This window comes from Zootoca vivipara, chromosome 11 (genome assembly GCF_963506605.1).
Source record: "Zootoca vivipara chromosome 11, rZooViv1.1, whole genome shotgun sequence".
NCBI classification, from domain to species: Eukaryota; Metazoa; Chordata; class Lepidosauria; order Squamata; family Lacertidae; genus Zootoca; species Zootoca vivipara.
In genome coordinates this window covers 55,424,508-55,443,112 of record NC_083286.1, presented here as the reverse complement: position 1 = coordinate 55,443,112, position 18,605 = coordinate 55,424,508, and the positions used below count along the sequence as shown (strand labels likewise).

Below are 18,605 nucleotides of genomic sequence, written 5' to 3'. Positions count from 1 at the left end.
AGCAAGAAGCAGCAGCAGCAGCAGAAAAGGGTCGAAATGCAAACAGATGGAGAAGACTGATTCGCCAGGAATCACGTCCAAATACATGTCTAGGGATCTGCAAAATATCTTTGTCCCTTCAGCATGCCACAGATTTGTTTTTCGGATTCTTGCAAACAGAAATGGAAGGAAGGGAGAGAGCAATTGCCGCAGGTGTGTGGAACCGCTTTCAGCCCAAAGGCCAGATTCAAATCTGGAGAAATTTCCAGGGGCCCGCATTCTGGTGATGGGTGGAGCCAACAGCAAAAATGGGTGGAGCTAAAGGCCACTGAAGGGAAAGTAAAGCAGCTAAGCACACAAAAAAAGCTCAGCTCAGCACAACAAAGAAATTATATATTTTTACTCATTTTCTGCACATTTAAGTAGTTTGCTTTCAATTCCTCCTTAGCCTTAGGGGCAACTGCAAATAAGTAAAATTCACATAAATATGTAAAATGGTGTCTCACCCCGAGGGCCATGGATAGTGTGGGAAGTGGACAGCCAATCAAAATTATTGACAGGTGACATCAAATTATGTCACGCGATTGGTGAGAGGGCGGAGTTTCCTAGAAATGGCCATATAAAGGGGCCTGGTAGATTGAATTTAGGCCCACAGTCCAGTGCTGAATTACTGTCCTGCAGTTTCCAGCAACTCATATTCAGAAGCATTCCTGCCTCCGACTGTGGAGACAGGGCAAAGCCATCGTGGCTGGTAGCCATTGACAGCCTTATCCTCCATGAATTCATCCAACCCTCTTTTTAAATATATTGTTGTTTAGTCGTTTAGTCGTGTCCGACTCTTCGTGACCCCATGGACCACAGCACGCCAGGCACTCCTGTCTTGCACTGCCTCCCGCAGTTTGGTCAAACTCATGTTCGTAGCTTCGAGAACACTGTCCAACCATCTTGTCCTCTGACGTCCCCTTCTCCTAGTGCCCTCAATCTTTCCCAACATCAGGGTCTTTTCCAAGGATTCTTCTCTTCTCATGAGGTGGGTGGCCAAAGTATTGGAGCCTCAGCTTCACGATCTGTCCTTCCAGGGAGCACTCAGGGCTGATTTCTTTAAGAATGGATAGGTTTGATCTTCTTGCAGTCCATGGGACTCTCAAGAGTCTCCTCCAGCACCATAATTCAAAAGCATCAATTCTTCGGCGATCAGCCTTCTTTATGGTCCAGCTCTCACTTCCATACATCACTACTGGGAAAACCATAGCTTTAACTATACGGACCTTTGTCGGCAAGGTGATGTCTCTGCTTTTTAAGATGCTGTCTAGGTTTGTCATTGCTTTTCTCCCAAGAAGCAGGCGTCTTTTAATTTCGTGACTGCTGTCACCATCTGCAGTGATCAAGGAGCCCAAGAAGGTGAAATCTCTCACTGCCTCCATTTCTTCCCCTTCTATTTGCCAGGAGGTGATGGAACCAGTGGCCATGAGCTTGGTTTTTTTGATGTTGAGCTTCAGACCATATTTTGCGCTCTCCTCTTTCACCCTCATTAAAAGGTTCTTTAATTCCTCCTCGCTTTCTGCCATCAAGGTTGTGTCATCTGCATATCTGAGGTTGTTGATATTTCTTCCGGCAATCTTAATTCCGGCTTGGGATTCATCTAGTCCAGCCTTTCGCATGATGAATTCTGCATATAAGTTAAATAAGCAGGGAGACAATATACAACCTTGTCGTACTCCTTTCCCAATTTTGAACCACTCAGTTGTTCCATATCCAGTTCTAACTGTAGCTTCTTGTCCCACATAGAGATTTCTCAGGAGACAGATGAGGTGATCAGGCACTCCCATTTCTTTAAGAACCTGCCATAGTTTGCTGTGGTCGACACAGTCAAAGGCTTTTGCATAGTCAATGAAGCAGAAGTAGACGTTTTTCTGGAACTCTCTAGCTTTCTCCATAATCCAGCGCATGTTTGCTATTTGGTCTCTGGTTCCTCTGCCCTTTCGAAATCCAGCTTGCACTTCTGGGAGTTCTCGGTCCACATACTGCCTAAGCCTGCCTTGTAGAATTTTAAGCATAACCTTGCTAGCGTGTGAAATGAGCGCAATTGTGCGGTAGTTGGAGCATTCTTTGGCACTGCCCTTCTTTGGAATTGGGATGTAGACTGATCTTCTCCAATCCTCTGGCCATTGCTGAGTTTTCCAAACTTGCTGGCATATTGGGTGTAGCACCTTAACAGCATCATCTTTTAAAATTTTAAATAGTTCAGCTGGAATATCATCACTTCCACTGGCCTTGTTATTAGCAGTGCTTTCTAAGGCCCATTTGACTTCACTCTCCAAGATGTCTGGCTCAAGGTCAGCAACCACACTACCTGGGGTGTATGAAACCTCCATGTCTTTCTGGTTTAATTTCTCTGTGTATTCTTGCCACCTCTTCTTGATGTCTTCTGCTTCTGTTAGGTCCTTACCACTTTTGTCCTTGATTATGGTAATCTTTGTACGAAATGTTCCTTTCATATCTCCAATGTTCTTGAACAGATCTCTGGTGTTCCCCATTCTATTGTTTTCCTCTATTTCTTTGCATTGCTCATTTAAGAAGACCCTCTTGTCTCTCCTTGCTGTTTTTTGGAAATCTGCATTCAGTTTCCTGTATCTTTCCCTATCTCCCTTGCATTTTGCTTGCCTCCTCTCCTCCGCTATTTGTAAGGCCTCGTTGGACAGCCATTTTGCTTTCTTGCATTTCCTTTTCCTTTTGATGGTTTTCGTTGCTGCCTCCTGTATAATGTTACGAGCCTCCATCCATAGTTCTTCAGGCACTCTGTCCACCAAATCTAAATCCTTAAACCTGTTCCTCACTTCCACTGTGTATTCATAAGGGATTTGATTCAGATTGTATCTTACTGGCCCAGTGGTTTTTCCTACTTTCTTCAGTTTAAGCTGGAATTTTGCTATAAGAAGCTGATGATCTGAGTTACAGTCAGCTCCAGGTCTTGTTTTTGCTGATTGTATAGAGCTTCTCCATCTTTGGCTGCAGAGAATATAATCAATCTGATTTCGATGCTGCCCATTTGGTGATATCCATGTGTAGAGTCGTCTCTTGTGTTGTTGGAAGAGAGTGTTTGTGATGACCAGCTTGTTCTCTTGACAGAACTCTATTAGCCTTTGCCCTGCTTCATTTTGAACTCCAAGGCCAAACTTGCCAGTTGTTCCTTTTATCTCTTGATTCCCTACTTTAGCATTCCAATCCCCTGTAATGAGAAGAACATCCTTCTTTGGTGTCATTTCTAGAAGGTGTTGTAGGTCTTCATAGAATTGGTCAATTTCACTTTCTTCAGCTCCGGTAGTTGGTGCATAAACTTGGATTACTGTGATGTTAAAAGGTCTGCCTTGGATTCGTATCGAGATCATTCTGTCATTTTTGAGACTGCATCCCATTACAGCTTTTGCCACTCTTTTGTTGACTATGAGGGCCACTCCATTTCTACTACAGGATTCTTGCCCACAGTAGTAGATATGATAGTCACCCGAACTGAAATCGCCCATTCCCTTCCATTTTAGTTCACTGATGCCCAGGATGTCAATATTTATTCTTGTCATCTCATTTTTGACCACATCCAGCTTACCTCCATTCATGGTTCTTACATTCCAGGTTCCTATGCAATATTTTTCTTTACAGCATCGGACTTTCCTTTCGCTTCCTTTCCTTATTAATATATACAGTACATTTTATTTTATAAATCAACCAAACAGCATAAAGAGATACTGTTACAATAGCTTGAAAGCAGCATAAGGTTGAACGTTATTGTTGAACTTGTTCAAAACATTGAAAAAAACCACCCATTTTTCTATATACCTGTTAGGCTAGTTTATATGTATTGTTTTATAATAGGTTAGCTTAATCCTCGTTACTATGCTCCAAATTTTCTCATTCCATTCAGATATTAGGAGTTTTCATCCCCCCCTTTTAGTTACTATAATCTTAGCAGCTGTTATAAAGTTGAAAGCTATTTCTGGGTTATTTTCCGAAACAACATCTTTGAGAAAACCAAGCAGAGATATTTTTAGCTTCCAAGGGTATATATTATCCTAACATGCCAGAGATATTATTAACCTGAACCAATTTCCAGAATGTTTCTATTTGATACCAGTTCCGAGAGATATGTATGAAATCTGCCTTATTTAATGCACATCTTCAACATTTATCTGGGGTGGCGCTGTGGTCTAAACCACAGAGCCTAGGGCTTGCCGATCAGAAGGTTGGCAGTTCGAATCCCCGAGATGGGGTGAACTTCCATTGCTCTGTCCCAGCTCCTGCCAACCTAGCGGTTCGAAAGCATGAAGTGCAAGCAGATAAATAGGTACCGCTCTGGTGGGAAGGTAAACACCGTTTCTGTGCGCTGCTCTGGTTCGCCAGAAGCAGCTTAGTCATGCTGGCCACATGACCCGGAAGCTATCTGTGGACAAACGCCAGCTCCCTCGGCCTGTAGAGCGAAATGAGCACCGCAACCCCAGAGTCGTCCACGACTGAACCTAAGGGTCAGGGGTACCTTTACCTTTTTATCCTCTTTTAAAGCCGTCCAACTTGGTGGCCATCACTGCCTCATGTGGCAGTGGGTTCCACAGTTTAACGACACGCTGAGTGATGAAGTGCTTTCTTTGATCTGTCCTGAATCTTCCAACATTCAGCTTGATTGGTAGAGCCACGAGTTTCGACTCTCTCTATCCACTTTCCCCATACATCATTTTACAAACTTTGATAAGGATGGCAGCTTTAAGTAATGACCAAAGCCTTTCTGCACATTTGAGCTCTCATTTGCTGAAGGTATTTGCTAAAGATGCAGCTCTCTAAAAATAGGGCTTTAGAAAATTGGAAGCCCTTTTGCCTTCAAACCAGGCAAGGCATCCAGTTTGCTGCCCCCATGGCTCGCCAACTGTGCCACTGGGCATGTTCAAAGCCATGCGGTTCTCCAACTCCAGCTTGTCGGTTTGGCAAGAGCCGCTCGGTGCAAATCAGCCCAGCTGCTAGATGCCTTGCGTGGATTAGACGGATGGAATCAGCAAATGTGAACTCAACCAAATGACAGCCAGAGCTCATAGAGGCAGATCCTTCGCAAACTCCAGCCAACCCACTGTATAATCCTTGCTTATGCTGGGTCATAAATTGTGCACTGTTGCCCAGTTTCCCGACGCAACCCTCTGCATAGTTGTTTGTGAGACACCAGGCGGCAGAGTGGAATTAGGCCTGGAATTAGATGTGCCCTGCATAGAATCAGAATAGTAAAGTTGGTGGGAGGCTTTGACTGTGTTAGAGCAGAAACAAAAAGGGGGGGGGCAAAAGGTTTAAGAAGCTCCGCTGTGTGGTGGCGATGTAAAATTGTCAAAAAGGCCTGGGAAAAGACATATAAAGATTCAAAGAAAATGTAGGAAATGATTGTTGTTTTTTAAAAAATGATGTTATTATATTGAGATGTACAGGACATGATGGATTGTTTGAACGAAAGATTCTGCTCCGATACGCGAGACTGGATGCCAGGCCAAGACCAGCCAGCCCCTATGGAAGGAGGAAGAAGCCTCGGCCAAAGAAGATGAAGAAGAAAATAAAGAAGATTGGCAAAATAAATTACTGAACTATGCAGGACATATTGTTACAAAAAAGGATAATTGCTCAAAGTGTATTTTTCAAGCTTTGTGTACAGACTTTTACATTTCAATGGTACCTCGGTTTATGAACACAATTGGTTCCGGAATTCTGTTCATAAACTGAAGCATTCATAAACTGAAGCGAACTTTCCCATTGAAAGTAATGGAAAGTGAATTAATCCGTTCCAGATGGTCCGCAGAGTACTTAAACTGAAGCGTTCATAAACTGAAGCAAACTTTCCCATTGAAAGTAATGGAAAGTGGATTAATCCGTTCCAAACGGGTCCATGGAGTACTCAACCTGAAGCGTACTTAACCCGAAACATGGGTGTAATTGGTTCCGGAAGTCTGTTCATAAACTGAAGCGTTCATAAACTGAAGCAAACTTTCCCATTGAAAGTAATGGAAAGTGAATTAATCCGTTCCGGTTGGTCTGCGGCATTCGTAAACCGAAAATTCATAAACCGGGTGTTCATAAACCGAGGTTCCACTGTAGTATAACTTCTAAAAGCCACTTGTGATAAGATGAAGAAGGTTTTAAAATTGGATTGTTAAGTATATAAGGTTTTATGGATGTGCATAAACACATAAACAAGTATATTATTAATTGCAACTAAGAGGGGAGTGGAGGGAAGTTGACCAAAAAAATGGTTTAATCTGTTTATGATATTTTCCTTTTTACTGTTTTTTGTTGTTATTTTTCAGAAATCAATAAATTGTTATATATATATATATATATATATATATATATGAATTGTAAAGTTGGGAAGGACTTCAAGGGTCATCTAGTTCAACCTCCTGCAATGCAGGGATTTTTTGCCCAACATGGGACTCGAACCCATAACCATGGGATTAACAGTCTCATGCTTTACCAGCTGAGCTATCCCAGCAGATCAAAGTAATGAGTGCCAAAAATCTGGGGCTACTAAGAAGCAAGAGGGAGTATATACGTAAGTATGACCCCCTCCACATCAGAAGAGGGACCAAAAAAAGTCCCACTTTATACCAGCCCGATGGCGACAGACTGAGCATGCTCAATGTTGAATCCCTGTTGGAAAAGAAAACCAGGGGGCAGGAAATGGGTGCTGGTGGTGAACAATAGCACCCCTGCAACACATTCCCACTTGTCAAAAAGATAAAGACTGCTTTCTTGCTAAGATGTATAAGACTGAATCAGATAAGTGTTGGAGATGTAATGAGACTGAGGGTACATTCCATCATATGTGGTGGACCTGTAAAAGGGTAAAAGAATATTGGGAAATAATTCATAATGAACTGAAAAAAATGTTTTAAAGTACTTTCCCCCCAAAAAACAACCAGAGTCCTTTTTGTTGGGGATAACTCAGACAGAAATTCCCAGGTGTCGGGAAAGGTTATTTATGTATGCCACTACTGCGGCTAGTGTTTTGTTAGCCCAAAAATGGAAAACAACTGTTGGGAAGAAAGCCCCCATTAGCTGAGATGACTTTGGGGGGGGATAGGACCTTTGCCAGATAGGTACTTGATGTTTGGCTAGATTTGTTTGGTTTTATTTAATTGGAGTGTACTGAGTTGCCGACTGTATTTTGATGTTAGCCGCCCTGAGCCCTGTTCTGGCTGGGGAGGGCGATATAAATAAAAATTTATTATTATTATTATTATTATTATTATTATTATTATTATTATTATTTATTGCTTGGTCGGGGTGTTTCTTCATCCCAATCAGCCCTTGTAATATAACAGCTGCCCACCCATCAGAGTTTTGTTCCCTTCCAGGAAGAGTCTGATCTCTTTCTGAACTGGGAAGAGGTACTCCAAGTTCATCTCCGTTGAACTGACCTTTTAGCCAACAGAGATGAACTATGATTGACCTGAGTGTTGCGGGCTCCATTTTCACAAGTCTTTGACACCAGGGGGAGGTGGACTCCCTGCTCGTGTTACATATACCTATGTAACATGCTCCCAATAGATAGCTGGTGTTGCTTGTGAGCCACCTGCCTGGTTTGCGGCAAGTAAAATGATGGATCGACATGGCGGCGAACTTCACACTCACACTGGATTATTGCTCATTCCCTTTCCCTGGGAGCTGCACTTCTGTAAAGTGCAGGCGAGCATTCCCAAAACAATATCCGCGGCACCCTCCACAGCAAAGCTAAAGTTTCCAGGATTCTTTGAGGGAAGCCAGGAGCATTTCACTGGTTTGGAAGTGATGCAAGTGTTTGCAATACATATATCCTTGGAGGAAACCACAGAAAAGAACAGTTCCCGAAGAAGCGAGATTGGGCACACATTTGCTCCTAACAGAGCGCCTTCCCACAGGGTTCTGTCTTGGGCCCAGTCTTATTCAACATCTTCATCAATGACTTGGATGATGGGCTTGAGGGCATCCTGAGCAAGTTTGCAGACGACACCAAATTGGGAGCGGTGGCTAATACCCCAGAGGACAGGATCACACTTCAAAATGACCTTAACAGATTAGACAACTGGGCCAAACCAAACAAGATGAATTTTAACAAGGAGAAATGTAAAAGAACTACACTTGGGCAAAAAAAAATGAAAGGCACAAATACAGGATGGGTGACACCTGGCTTGAGAGCAGTACATGTGAAAAGGATCTAGGAGTCTTGGTAGACCACAAACTTGACATGAGTCAACAGTGTGATGCAGCAGCTAAAAAAGCCAATGCAATTCTGGGCTGCATCAATAGGAGTATAGCATCTAGATCTAGGGAAGTAACAGTACCACTGTATTCCGCTCTGGTCAGACCTCACTTGGAGTACTGTGTCCAGTTCTGGGCACCACAGTTCAAGAAGGATACTGACAAGCTGGAACGTGTCCAGAGGAGGGCAACCAAAATGGTCAAAGGCCTGGAAACGATGCCTTATGAGGAACGGCTTAGGGAGCTGGGTATGTTTAGCCTGGAGAAGAGAAGGTTAAGGGGTGATATGATAGCCATGTTCAAATATATGAAAGGATGTCATATGGAGGAGGGAGAAAGATTGTTTTCTGCTGCTCCAGAGAAGCGGACACGGAGCAATGGATTTAAACTTCAAGAAAGAAGATTCCACCTAAACATTAGGAAGAACTTCCTGACAGTAAGAGCTGTTCGGCAGTGGAATTTGCTACCAAGGAGTGTGGTGGAGTCTCCTTCTTTGGAGGTCTTTAAGCAGAGGCTTGACAGGCATATGTCAATAATGCTTTGATGGTGTTTCCTGCTTGGCAGGGGGTTGGACTGGATGGCCCTTGTGGTCTCTTCCAACTCTATGATTCTATGATTCTAACCATCTCAGAACCTACGACCAGCAAGGGAGGCCCCTGTGATAGTGCTGCCACTGGATGCATGCCTGGTTGGCGTTAACCCATGGCAGGGGCTTCTTGGTGGTGGCTCCCTGCTTGTGGAATGCCTTCCCTAATGAGTTGCACCAGTCTCCCTCACTGTTAACATTTAGGAGAAAAATGCAATACAGTCCTGCTGACCTAGGCTGAAGGTCCTGTCCCTGGTAACTCAGAAATTATTAATTTGAGTACAGTTGCTTTTAGGTATTTTTAACTGTTTTTAGATAGTTGTTTTTAACTTGTTTTAGAAGTTTTAATTGTACAGGTGAAACTTGGGAAATTAGCATATCGTCAAAAAGTGCATTTTTTTCAGTAATGCAACTTATTATTTTCTTCTTTTTCTTTTAATTTTTACAAATGCTTTCTTTGGAAATTCCACAGTAATAAAACAAATAGTTACAATAATACAAAAAATAAACATCGCTATTACATTTCATTAATTACATTCCATTTATAATTGACCCGCCTAACGAAAAATAATTACAATTACAACAAATAACGGCTTGACATAGCTTGCTTTGCATGTCATGCATCTATCTCATATATTGGTTTCACCTTTTAAGTTGCATTACTGAAATAAATGACTTTTCGATCATATTCTAATTTTCCAAGTTTCACCTGTATGGTCTTAGTATAGGCATGTTTGCTGCCCTGAAATCCTTTGGAGGAAGGGTGGGATATAAATTTGAGGAGGAGAGCGACCCCACGGCAGAAGACCAACCATACCCGCTCTCCCTTGCCTTCTGTTAAATTTCCTGGCGGCATTATTGCCCCAAGACTTAATTCATTACCATATTCTTTCACTTTATAACCAGCAGCAGCATCAACTGCCCCATTTTGACGCTGTTCTGCACAGTCGTAAGTTCAGCACTTTGTGGAATGACATACCTTTGGGAACATCCATGGGGTTAAGGCTGCCAATAAGATCTCTGACATAGAGTCCGTCACCCTCATCCTTGCTCAGCCAGTTGTTGCACGGGAAGTAGAAGCGGAGGTGGGGCCTGTTCATGTCCGTCACTATCACACGATCCAGAAACCAGCTGGCATTCATCCCTGTGTTGTCGTGTTCAATTCTGTTGCACAGATCAGAAAAAGACTCTGGGTTTTTTTTGGGGAGGGGGGTTGCTGCACCTTCGCGTTTAATGTAACAGTAGGGCATGCTGAAATATTCAACTTTCAGATTCCCAAAATGAGGGGCGCTAAAAGAATTGTTACATGACTTGGGAATTTCAAAAGATATTTTGGTTAAATGGATATAATTTAGTTTTGCTTGGTAAATAACGACATTAAAAAATAATTGGGTTTTTCATGTTTCTGTGTAATTCCAGTAATTTTAAACTCACCTAAGCAAAAAGATTTTGTGAAAAGATGTATGTAAAATTGCATAAAAATCATTAACAATGATTGCCAAATATTGCAGTTATATTATATTATATATATATATATATATATATATATATATATATATATATATATATATATATATTACAATATTAATATTGTAACATTGTAATGTTGTAACATGAATCAAGTTCAGCTCCATTGACAGACTAGGGTTCTTCTTTATAACAATGGCCTGATTTAACTAGTTTCCTAATCTCTTGATTTAAACACAACTTTTAAGCTCCTTAAAAGGGTTTCATCCAGTCATACACCCTCCAAGGGCAGGTGGATATTCTCACATTGCAGAATCGCCAAATGATGGGCTATTTGCTCACATATATGATATTTTGGTGCCATTATAGGGGAAAGGCAGTAGCTGAGTATTAGAGCCCCTGCTGTGGATGGAAGGTCCCAAATTCAATCCTCAGCATCTCTAGATCCAGGAGAGATCCCTGTCTGCAACTCTGGAGATCTGCTGCTGCCGATCGGAGAAAACAATACTGAGCTAGATGGACCAATGGTGTGACTTTGTTTAAGGCCGCTTCCTAAATTTCTATATTCCAAGTGATGCCTTTAACGTGCTCAGATGGCTTATCCCTGGGGACAACACAGAATGCAGGAATTTCACGTCAAGAATTTGGGGCTAAGTGGGGATTATGGCTGGGGCCCTGTGCAAGGACGTCTGCTTGTGCACTGTAGCTTTCACCCCTTCTTCTCCCATGGGTGCCCCCCCCCCAAAAATGGATTGGAGGGGTTTGGAAGAAGTAGGGCATGGGGAGAGGAGAGCAATCATTCTATCTAGCAAGCCATGCCAGATTTATGTATAAGCTAAACAAGGTATAGCTTAGGGCCCCACTCTCTTGGGGGCCCCAAAACCATTAAAGGGGGAAAACTGGATGTACATTTCCAAAATATAAGATTTTAAAAAATGAAATAAAACCTACATACAGCAACAGTGGCAAATGGCCACTAGGTCCATAAATTACCATATAGCATATATTCAACACAAAAAAGTGACAATTTGTTGTTGACAAAGGGCAGCTGGACATATGAAGGCCATTACCTTCAGTAGCTGAGGGCCTCCTCAAACCTAAATCTGGCCCTGCTAAAAAGCCATCTTGGCTGCCTATAATTCAGGCACTTGATATGCACCTTATTGCTAAAAGCCCATGAATTTGTCTGATAAGACCATGGGTAGGCAAACTAAGGCCCGGGGGCCAGATGCGACCCAATTGCCTTCTAAATAATAATAATAATAATAATAATAATAATAATAATAATAATTTATTATTTATACCCTGCCCATCTGGCCAGGTTCCCCCAGCCACTCTGGGCGGCTTCCAACACAAATCCATCAAACATTAAAAGCTTCCCTAAACAGGGCTGCCTTGAGATGCCTTCTAAAGGTCTGGTAATTGTTGTTCTCTTTGACCTCTGGTGGGAGGGCATTCCACAGGGTGGGTGCCACTACCGAGAAGGCCCTCTGCCTGGTTCCCTGTAACTTGGCTTCTCGTAGCGAGGGAATCGCCAGAAGGCCCTCGGCGCTGGACCTCAGTGTCCGGGCTGAACGATGGGGGTGAAGACGCTCCTTCAGGCCGTTAAATCCAGCCAGTGGATGGTCTCGGAATCAGCGTGTTTTTACATGAGTAGAATGTGTCCTTTTATTTAAAATGCATCTCTGGGTTATTTGTGGGGCATAAGAATTTGTTCTCCCCCCCCAAAAAAAAAAATCTAGTCTGGCCCCCAACAAGGTCTGAGGGACAGTGGACCGGCCCCCTGCTGAAAAAGTTTGCTGACCCCTGGATAAGACTATGTAGTTCAGGGGAACCCAATATTCTGGGTCTTCCGTATTGTGGTAGGTTCTGTTACCCTACCTTATTTTCTTAATTGTCCCAACGTTGTTGGTTCTCACTCGAAACACATCCGTTTTGCTCCTCTCAAAGGCAGAGCTGCTCCTGAAATATACACATGCCCCCAGAAAGAACAATTATTGAAAAGAAGGAGTTAACAGTGATCGTTACAGATGGTCTGCACATGCATTTGCACCACTCAGCTGACGCATCACCTGATAATTTGAACCTAAGTTTGGGGGGGCTCCCGTTATCTATTGTAATGCACAGCGGTGGCCATGAAGCCTCTGGCTCCTATTGGCTGAGTTGGTGGGAGGCATCAGAATGTCCATGAACATTCCAAGGCTGAGAGAATGAAAGAGGCAGCACGGAATTCTCACAGTCTGTCTCCCTTGAGGAAAGGGAGGGGTCACTTTGGCTGGGACAGACACCTCGGACTGAGGGTCACGCTGTGCGTGTCTTGTGCTTCTGCCATTGTTTTGGTTTCTTAAACATGAAAGACAGCATTGGGGGACGCAGTCAAGAGAAGAGGAGTACTAACAACCGAAGAGTGCTGGCTACAAGCCAGGGTAGCTGGTCTTACTAGGGAGAAAAGCAAGGAATAGTGAAGGCAGGGAATTTAAGAAAGAGAAGAGGAAGGGAAAGTTGGTACTAGGACGGAAACAATGATCCATGTTCTCCCAAGTTCCACAATATGCAGAAACTAGGATCAGCTTGCTTCGTGAAGAAGGGGTGCTGCTATTACCTTTTCGTTGGTATGCATGGAAATCTAAGATGTAGGACAAAACTCTTACTTTGGAGAGTTCGTGTCACAGGTGAGATTTGAACCAGGGAACATCCTGAACATCTGCTCAGTCTCTTCCATTGCAACCCTATGCATGTCTACTCAGAAGTAAGTTCTATTGTTTTTTCTCCCAGATAATGGTACACAGTGGGATGCGGGTGGCGCTGTGGTCTAAACCACAGAGCCTAGGGCTTGCCGATCAGAAGGTCGGCAGTTTGAATCCCCGCGACGGGGTGAGCTCCCGTTGTTTGGTCCCAGCTCCTGCCAACCTAGCAGTTTGAAAGCACCTCAAAGTGCAAGTAGATAAATAGGTACCGCTCCAGCAGGAAGGTAAACGGCGTTTCCGTGCGCTGCTCTGGTTCGCCAGAAGCAGCTTAGTCATGCTGGCCACATGACCCGGAAGCTGTCTGCAGACAAACGCTGGCTCCCTCGGCCTATAGAGTGAGATGAGCGTGCAACCCCAGAGTCATCTGCGACTGGACCTAACATTCAGGGATACCTTTAATTGTACACAGGATTGCAGCCTTAGGCAGAGGCACTGAGTTGTGCCCAACATAGAGGGGGGTGTCGCACATGTGTGATGTCACACGTATGCCACCCCCCCAACCCAGCCAGGCTGTCTCAGCCCACCATCCCCTAGCCACTGCCAGCCGCCATGCCTTAGTAAAGGTAAGACCTTTATGAAGACACTTCACCCAGCCACATTCCCGGTGAAGGACATGCCAGGGTGAAGACGCTTTGCCCTGCCGCAACCCTAGTGGAGATCACCAGCGCACCAAACCCACCTCATAGGGCTGTTGGGAAGATAAAGTGGAGAGGAGGAAGAGAACTATGTAAAAGGTAAAGGTAAAGGACCCCTGGATAGTTAAGTCCAGTCAAAGGCATCTATGGGGTTTCGGTGCTCGTCTCGCTTTCAGGCTGAGGGAGCCGGCGTTTGTCCACAGACAGCTTTCTGGGTCATGTGGCTGGCATGACTAAACTGGTTCTGCAGAACAGAACACTGTGACGGAAACCAGAGCGCCATTTATCTTCCCGCCACAGTGGTACCTATTTATCTAGTCGCACTGGTATGTTTTCAAATTGCTAGGTTGACAGGAGCTGGGACCGAGCAACGGGAGCTCACCCTGTCACAGGGATTTGAACCGCCAACCTTCTGATCAACAAACCCAAGAGGCCCAGTGGGCTCCTTGGATCAATAAATTCTAAACTTCACTGGATAGCAGGCCTGGACAGCACCCACAGATGTTGTTCAGACTGACTTGCCCCCACCCCAGCCTAAAACAATATACCGTAGATGCAACATAAGCAGGAAGTGAAATCTACTTTGGGGGACCTCTGGAATGGATGTTTCTTATCTTGATGACACACAGAGACATGCAAATTCCTGTATGTTTATGTGGGGAACGGGGAACCTATTGCAAAGATGTTTCACGTGATTGCAGCATGCCTTGTGGTGACCATTCTCTGGGGTGCGTCGCCGAAATGCAGAGGTGACGTTGCCATGCACCGATGTGGCAGCACGCAGTGGTGAAAGGGAAAGAAGCAGAAAGCCTTGTGGTGACCAAAAAGGTGCCACCTTTGAGGAAATGCATGGCATTTTGTGCAATCGGCGCCGTGGAGCGAAACAGGGGGTCTAAAATGTCATGCATTCCGCAAGGCGTATCATCCGTCAACGCTCCGAAAACAGCCCGCCGCAGAGATGCATGAGATTCCATCCTTTTGCCATATTCCGTGAACAGCGTGACAAATTTGGAGCGGGGGTGGGGTGGGGTAGACGTCATGCTCTCTTGCCACCCTTGCCGTTGAATCGGTTATTACTGTCAAATGTTAGCTGGAGCTAACAGGCAGGAATAAATTCCTTCTGGTTTTGCCTGTTAAGTTTGTTCTGTTCTGTTTTGTTTCTGAGGAGACCATGGGGAAGAGAAGAATGGGAATTGGGAAGCCCTGAAAAGCAATTACCCTGCAGCAAGATTTCAGACAGGGGTGACGCCTTGTCAGCATGTGCTCAGAGATCGACACCGGTTGCTGATTTGCTCCCAGGTTAATTTCAAGGTGTTGCTATTAGTATAAAAGGTAACAGGACCCCTGACCATTAGGTCCAGTCATGACCCGACTCTGGGGTTGCGGCACTCATCTCACGTTATTGGCCGAGGGAGCCGGTGTACAGCTTCCAGGTCATGTGGCCAGCATGACTAAGCTGCTTCTGGCGAACCAGAGCAGCGCATGGAAACGCAGTTTACCTTCCCACTGTAGTGGTACCTATTTATCTACTTGCACTTTGACGTGCTTTCGAATTGCTAGGTGGGCAGGAGCTGGGTCCAAGCAACGGGAGCTCACCCCGTCGCGGGGATTCAAACCGCCGACCTTCTGATCGGCAAGCCCTAGGCTCTGTGGTTTTAACCCACAGGGCCACCCGCGTCCCAGCTATTAATAACTTGGGACCAGTTTACCTACGAGATCGCCTTGCCACATATTTGCCTACTCGAGTGTGGAATTGGCATTGCTGCAGGTGACACATAATACCCCTTCCACATTTGTTAAGAACTCAATCATTTCGTGTGACAGCACCTACACTTCGGAACTCCCTGCCTATTGAGACCAAGCAAGCACCTTGCTCTTTTCAGTGCCTGCTAAAAAACATTCCTGGTTAGACAAGCCTACCCCTGATGTTTAGAAATGCTGGTGTCAATTTTAAACTGTTCTGGTATTTTAACTGCTTGTATGCTTTAATGTAATTGTTTGCTGGTTTTATGGTTGGTCTTTTTGTAAACTGCTTTGAGGGTGTTTTTCTTTTTCTTTTTACAATCAAACGGTGCATAAATACATCAAGCAGGGTATTCATTGAATAAGAACTTTAAAAGGTCAAATGGGAAGCTGTTTCGGAAGAATTGCAAGCTATTTTTGTGACATTTGGCAAGGTAAGGTGGAGTGCAGTTGCAGGTTTAAGTCAGGAGAGAGTTAATTTTAATGCTGAAGAAGATTCCTAGCAATGAATGCTTAACGGCTCATTCTGGGGTCATCAATGAAACTGACTGACTGGGATGACCAGGAGATGCATGAGAAAGTACTTTTTCAGTATGGCAAAGAACACAAAAAGTTCTTTCAGTGATTGCTTAAAACCTTTTTCTTTTTTTCTGCTTTGACAAGCCTATGTGGAATGCTGGCATATCTTTCACTGATAATTCTAGTGCAGGCATCCCCAAACTTCGGCCCTCCAGATGTTTTGGACTACAATTCCCATCATCCCTGACCACTGGTCCTGTTAGCAAGGGATCATGGGAGTTGTAGGCCAAAACATCTGGAGGGCCGCAGTTTGGGGATGCCTGTTCTAGTGTTTTGTTTGTTTGTTTGTGTAAAGCTCTTAGAGGTTTTTTTATTACAGTCAAGCAGTATGTAAATGATGAAAAATAAATACGTAAATGAAAATAAGAAACATGTTGTTATGGGCGCTGTTGTGCAGCTGCAATGTTTGTGGATGAATCTGTCATTTTATCTCAGGCCCCGTCTGCAGTAGGCATTTAAAGCAGTATTATACCACTTTAAGAATCATGGCTCCACCCCCACCCCCACACACACAGCAAAGCATCGTGGGAATTGTAGTTTGTTAAGGCTGATGAGTGTTCTTAGGGGAACCCCTATTCCTCTCACAGAGTTATAGTTTACAGAGCAGTTTAGCAGTGAGTCCCTCTTTCCAGAGAACTCTGGCAATTGTAGCTCTGTGGGGAGGAATAGGGGTCTCCTAACAACTCTCGTCATCCTTAACAAACTGCAAATCTCTGAGGGAATCCATGATTGTTTAAGATAATAACACATTGCTTTAAATGTCTGGTGCAAATATGGTCTCAATTTCTCATTTTCCCCATCTTCAGTTCTCCACATCTCTGCAGCAATTTATTATTTTTAAGAAGAAAAACCCTCACGAAAATTCATCAGCAAATTTCTCCTAATCAACCCATTCTTGTTTTGAATAATATGCACATTTTTTTGCAAACAATTCCCCCTGAATTAATAAATTCTGTATGTTGTTTTCACTAATAGGTGCACTTTTGTACACAACGTTTGGTTGAAGAACCCTTACGTAACATTCACAGAAATGCAAAATTCAAAGGATAGCCATGTTTCACCTCACACATTCATTTGAAGAGTGTGAATTGGGTGGTTTCTCACTGAAATGCACACAAAACTCAATTTCTATCCCACCACCAGCTGGGGCTGATGGAAATGGTGGTCTAAAACATCTACAGTGTACTAGGAGCCAAATTGGTGCACTGAATGCGTTTGAGTATTCTGAAATCATCTCCACCACCTCCAAGTTAATTCTCTCAAATATGGCAAAGAGGCCTGAAATTTCATGCATTTCCTTTACCATTCCCATATTATCTGTCTTTATAAGGTTTTCGTGTTTGAGTTGCTTCACTGGAGAAAGAAGATCTTTTGAGGGGGGAACTTAAAAGAGTTTCAGGTACCTCTTGTCAGTGCTGTAGACATGGAGAAAATGTGGCATTATGGTATGGAATTAACATTTTCGGTGATACATTGACACCCAAAGGAAAGCAACCGAGCATAGCAGAGAACCTGGAGCAACACAAGTATGGGAGCCTAACAGTGCAATCCTTGCCATGGCTACTCATGAGTAAGTCCTAGTGGATTCAAGGGGGTTTACTCCCAGGAAGTGAGGTTAGGGTTGTCCTTTTAGCCAATCCTTTACCCACTTACCTGGGGCTAAGCCTCATTAGACTCCGTGTGACTTCCGACACACGAGTAGGATTGTACTGTTGACCGTTCTCCGGTAAGACTGTGGGACCATTAAGAAAACAAACCGCTTTGTAGAAGAGAAGAAGAGTTTGGATTTGATATCCCGCTTTATCACTACCCGAAGGAGTCTCAAAGCGGCTTACATTCTCCTTTCCCTTCCTCCCCCACAACAAACACTCTGTGAGGTGAGTGGGGCTGAGAGACTTCAGAGAAGTGTGACTAGCCCAAGGTCACCCAGCAGCTGCATGTGGAGGAGCGGAGACGCAAACCCGGTTCACCAGATTACGAGTCTACCGCTCTTAACCACTACACAACACTGGCTCTCTCTGGATGTTGTACCAGCCATCTTCCTTGTCGCAGGATTCAAGTTACAATGGATTCAAGTTACAAGAAATAGGGCTGCCATACTTCTGGATTTTCTGGGACATTACAGGGATTTCAAAGGCCAAAGTGATGTCCAGGGGGAATCTCTGGAAGGCAGCATTTTGTCCTGGACAATTTGGGGGGTTTCCTTAAAAGCTTAACAACTTTTGGGGGGTCCTGGTTTTTACTTTTCAAAATATGGCAACCCTACCAGAAAGGAGATTCCGACTCAACACCAGGAAGAACTTTCTGATGGTAAGAGCTGTTCAACAGTGGAACAGATAGGGTTGCCAGCCTCAATAGAGGTCAGGACTTCTGTGCCTTTAATCACCCTGCTCTCTTTTGAGTCTGGAAACCTTAAAGAGAAACCAGCAGACCCTTTGCTTGGAAATTAAACAAATGGTCTGTTGGTTTCTCTTTAAGGTTTCAAAGACTCCAAAGAGAGCAGGGCAATTAAAGGCACAGAAGTCCTGTCCTCTATTGAGGCTGGCAACCCTAGGAACAGACTCCCTCAGAAGGTGGTGGACTCTCTTTCCTTGGAGGTTTTTATGCAGA

General features: G+C 44.0%; 1 protein-coding gene and 1 non-coding gene across 2 annotated transcripts in view; both read right to left on the bottom strand.

Annotated features, from left to right (window-relative positions):
- LOXHD1 (lipoxygenase homology PLAT domains 1) overlaps positions 1 to 18,605 on the bottom strand; it is a 148,919-nt gene that overhangs the window by 121,622 nt on the left and 8,692 nt on the right. Inside the window, exons 3-4 of the mRNA XM_035100922.2 lie at positions 12,173 to 12,253; positions 9,804 to 9,988 (exon numbers count right to left, since the gene is read on the bottom strand). Coding sequence (XP_034956813.2) covers positions 9,804 to 9,988; positions 12,173 to 12,253 — 266 coding nt within the window. The remainder of the gene's footprint in view (positions 1 to 9,803; positions 9,989 to 12,172; positions 12,254 to 18,605) is intronic.
- TRNAN-GUU (transfer RNA asparagine (anticodon GUU)) lies at positions 6,418 to 6,490 on the bottom strand. The gene has a single exon. It is a non-coding gene; the product is annotated as a tRNA-Asn (tRNA).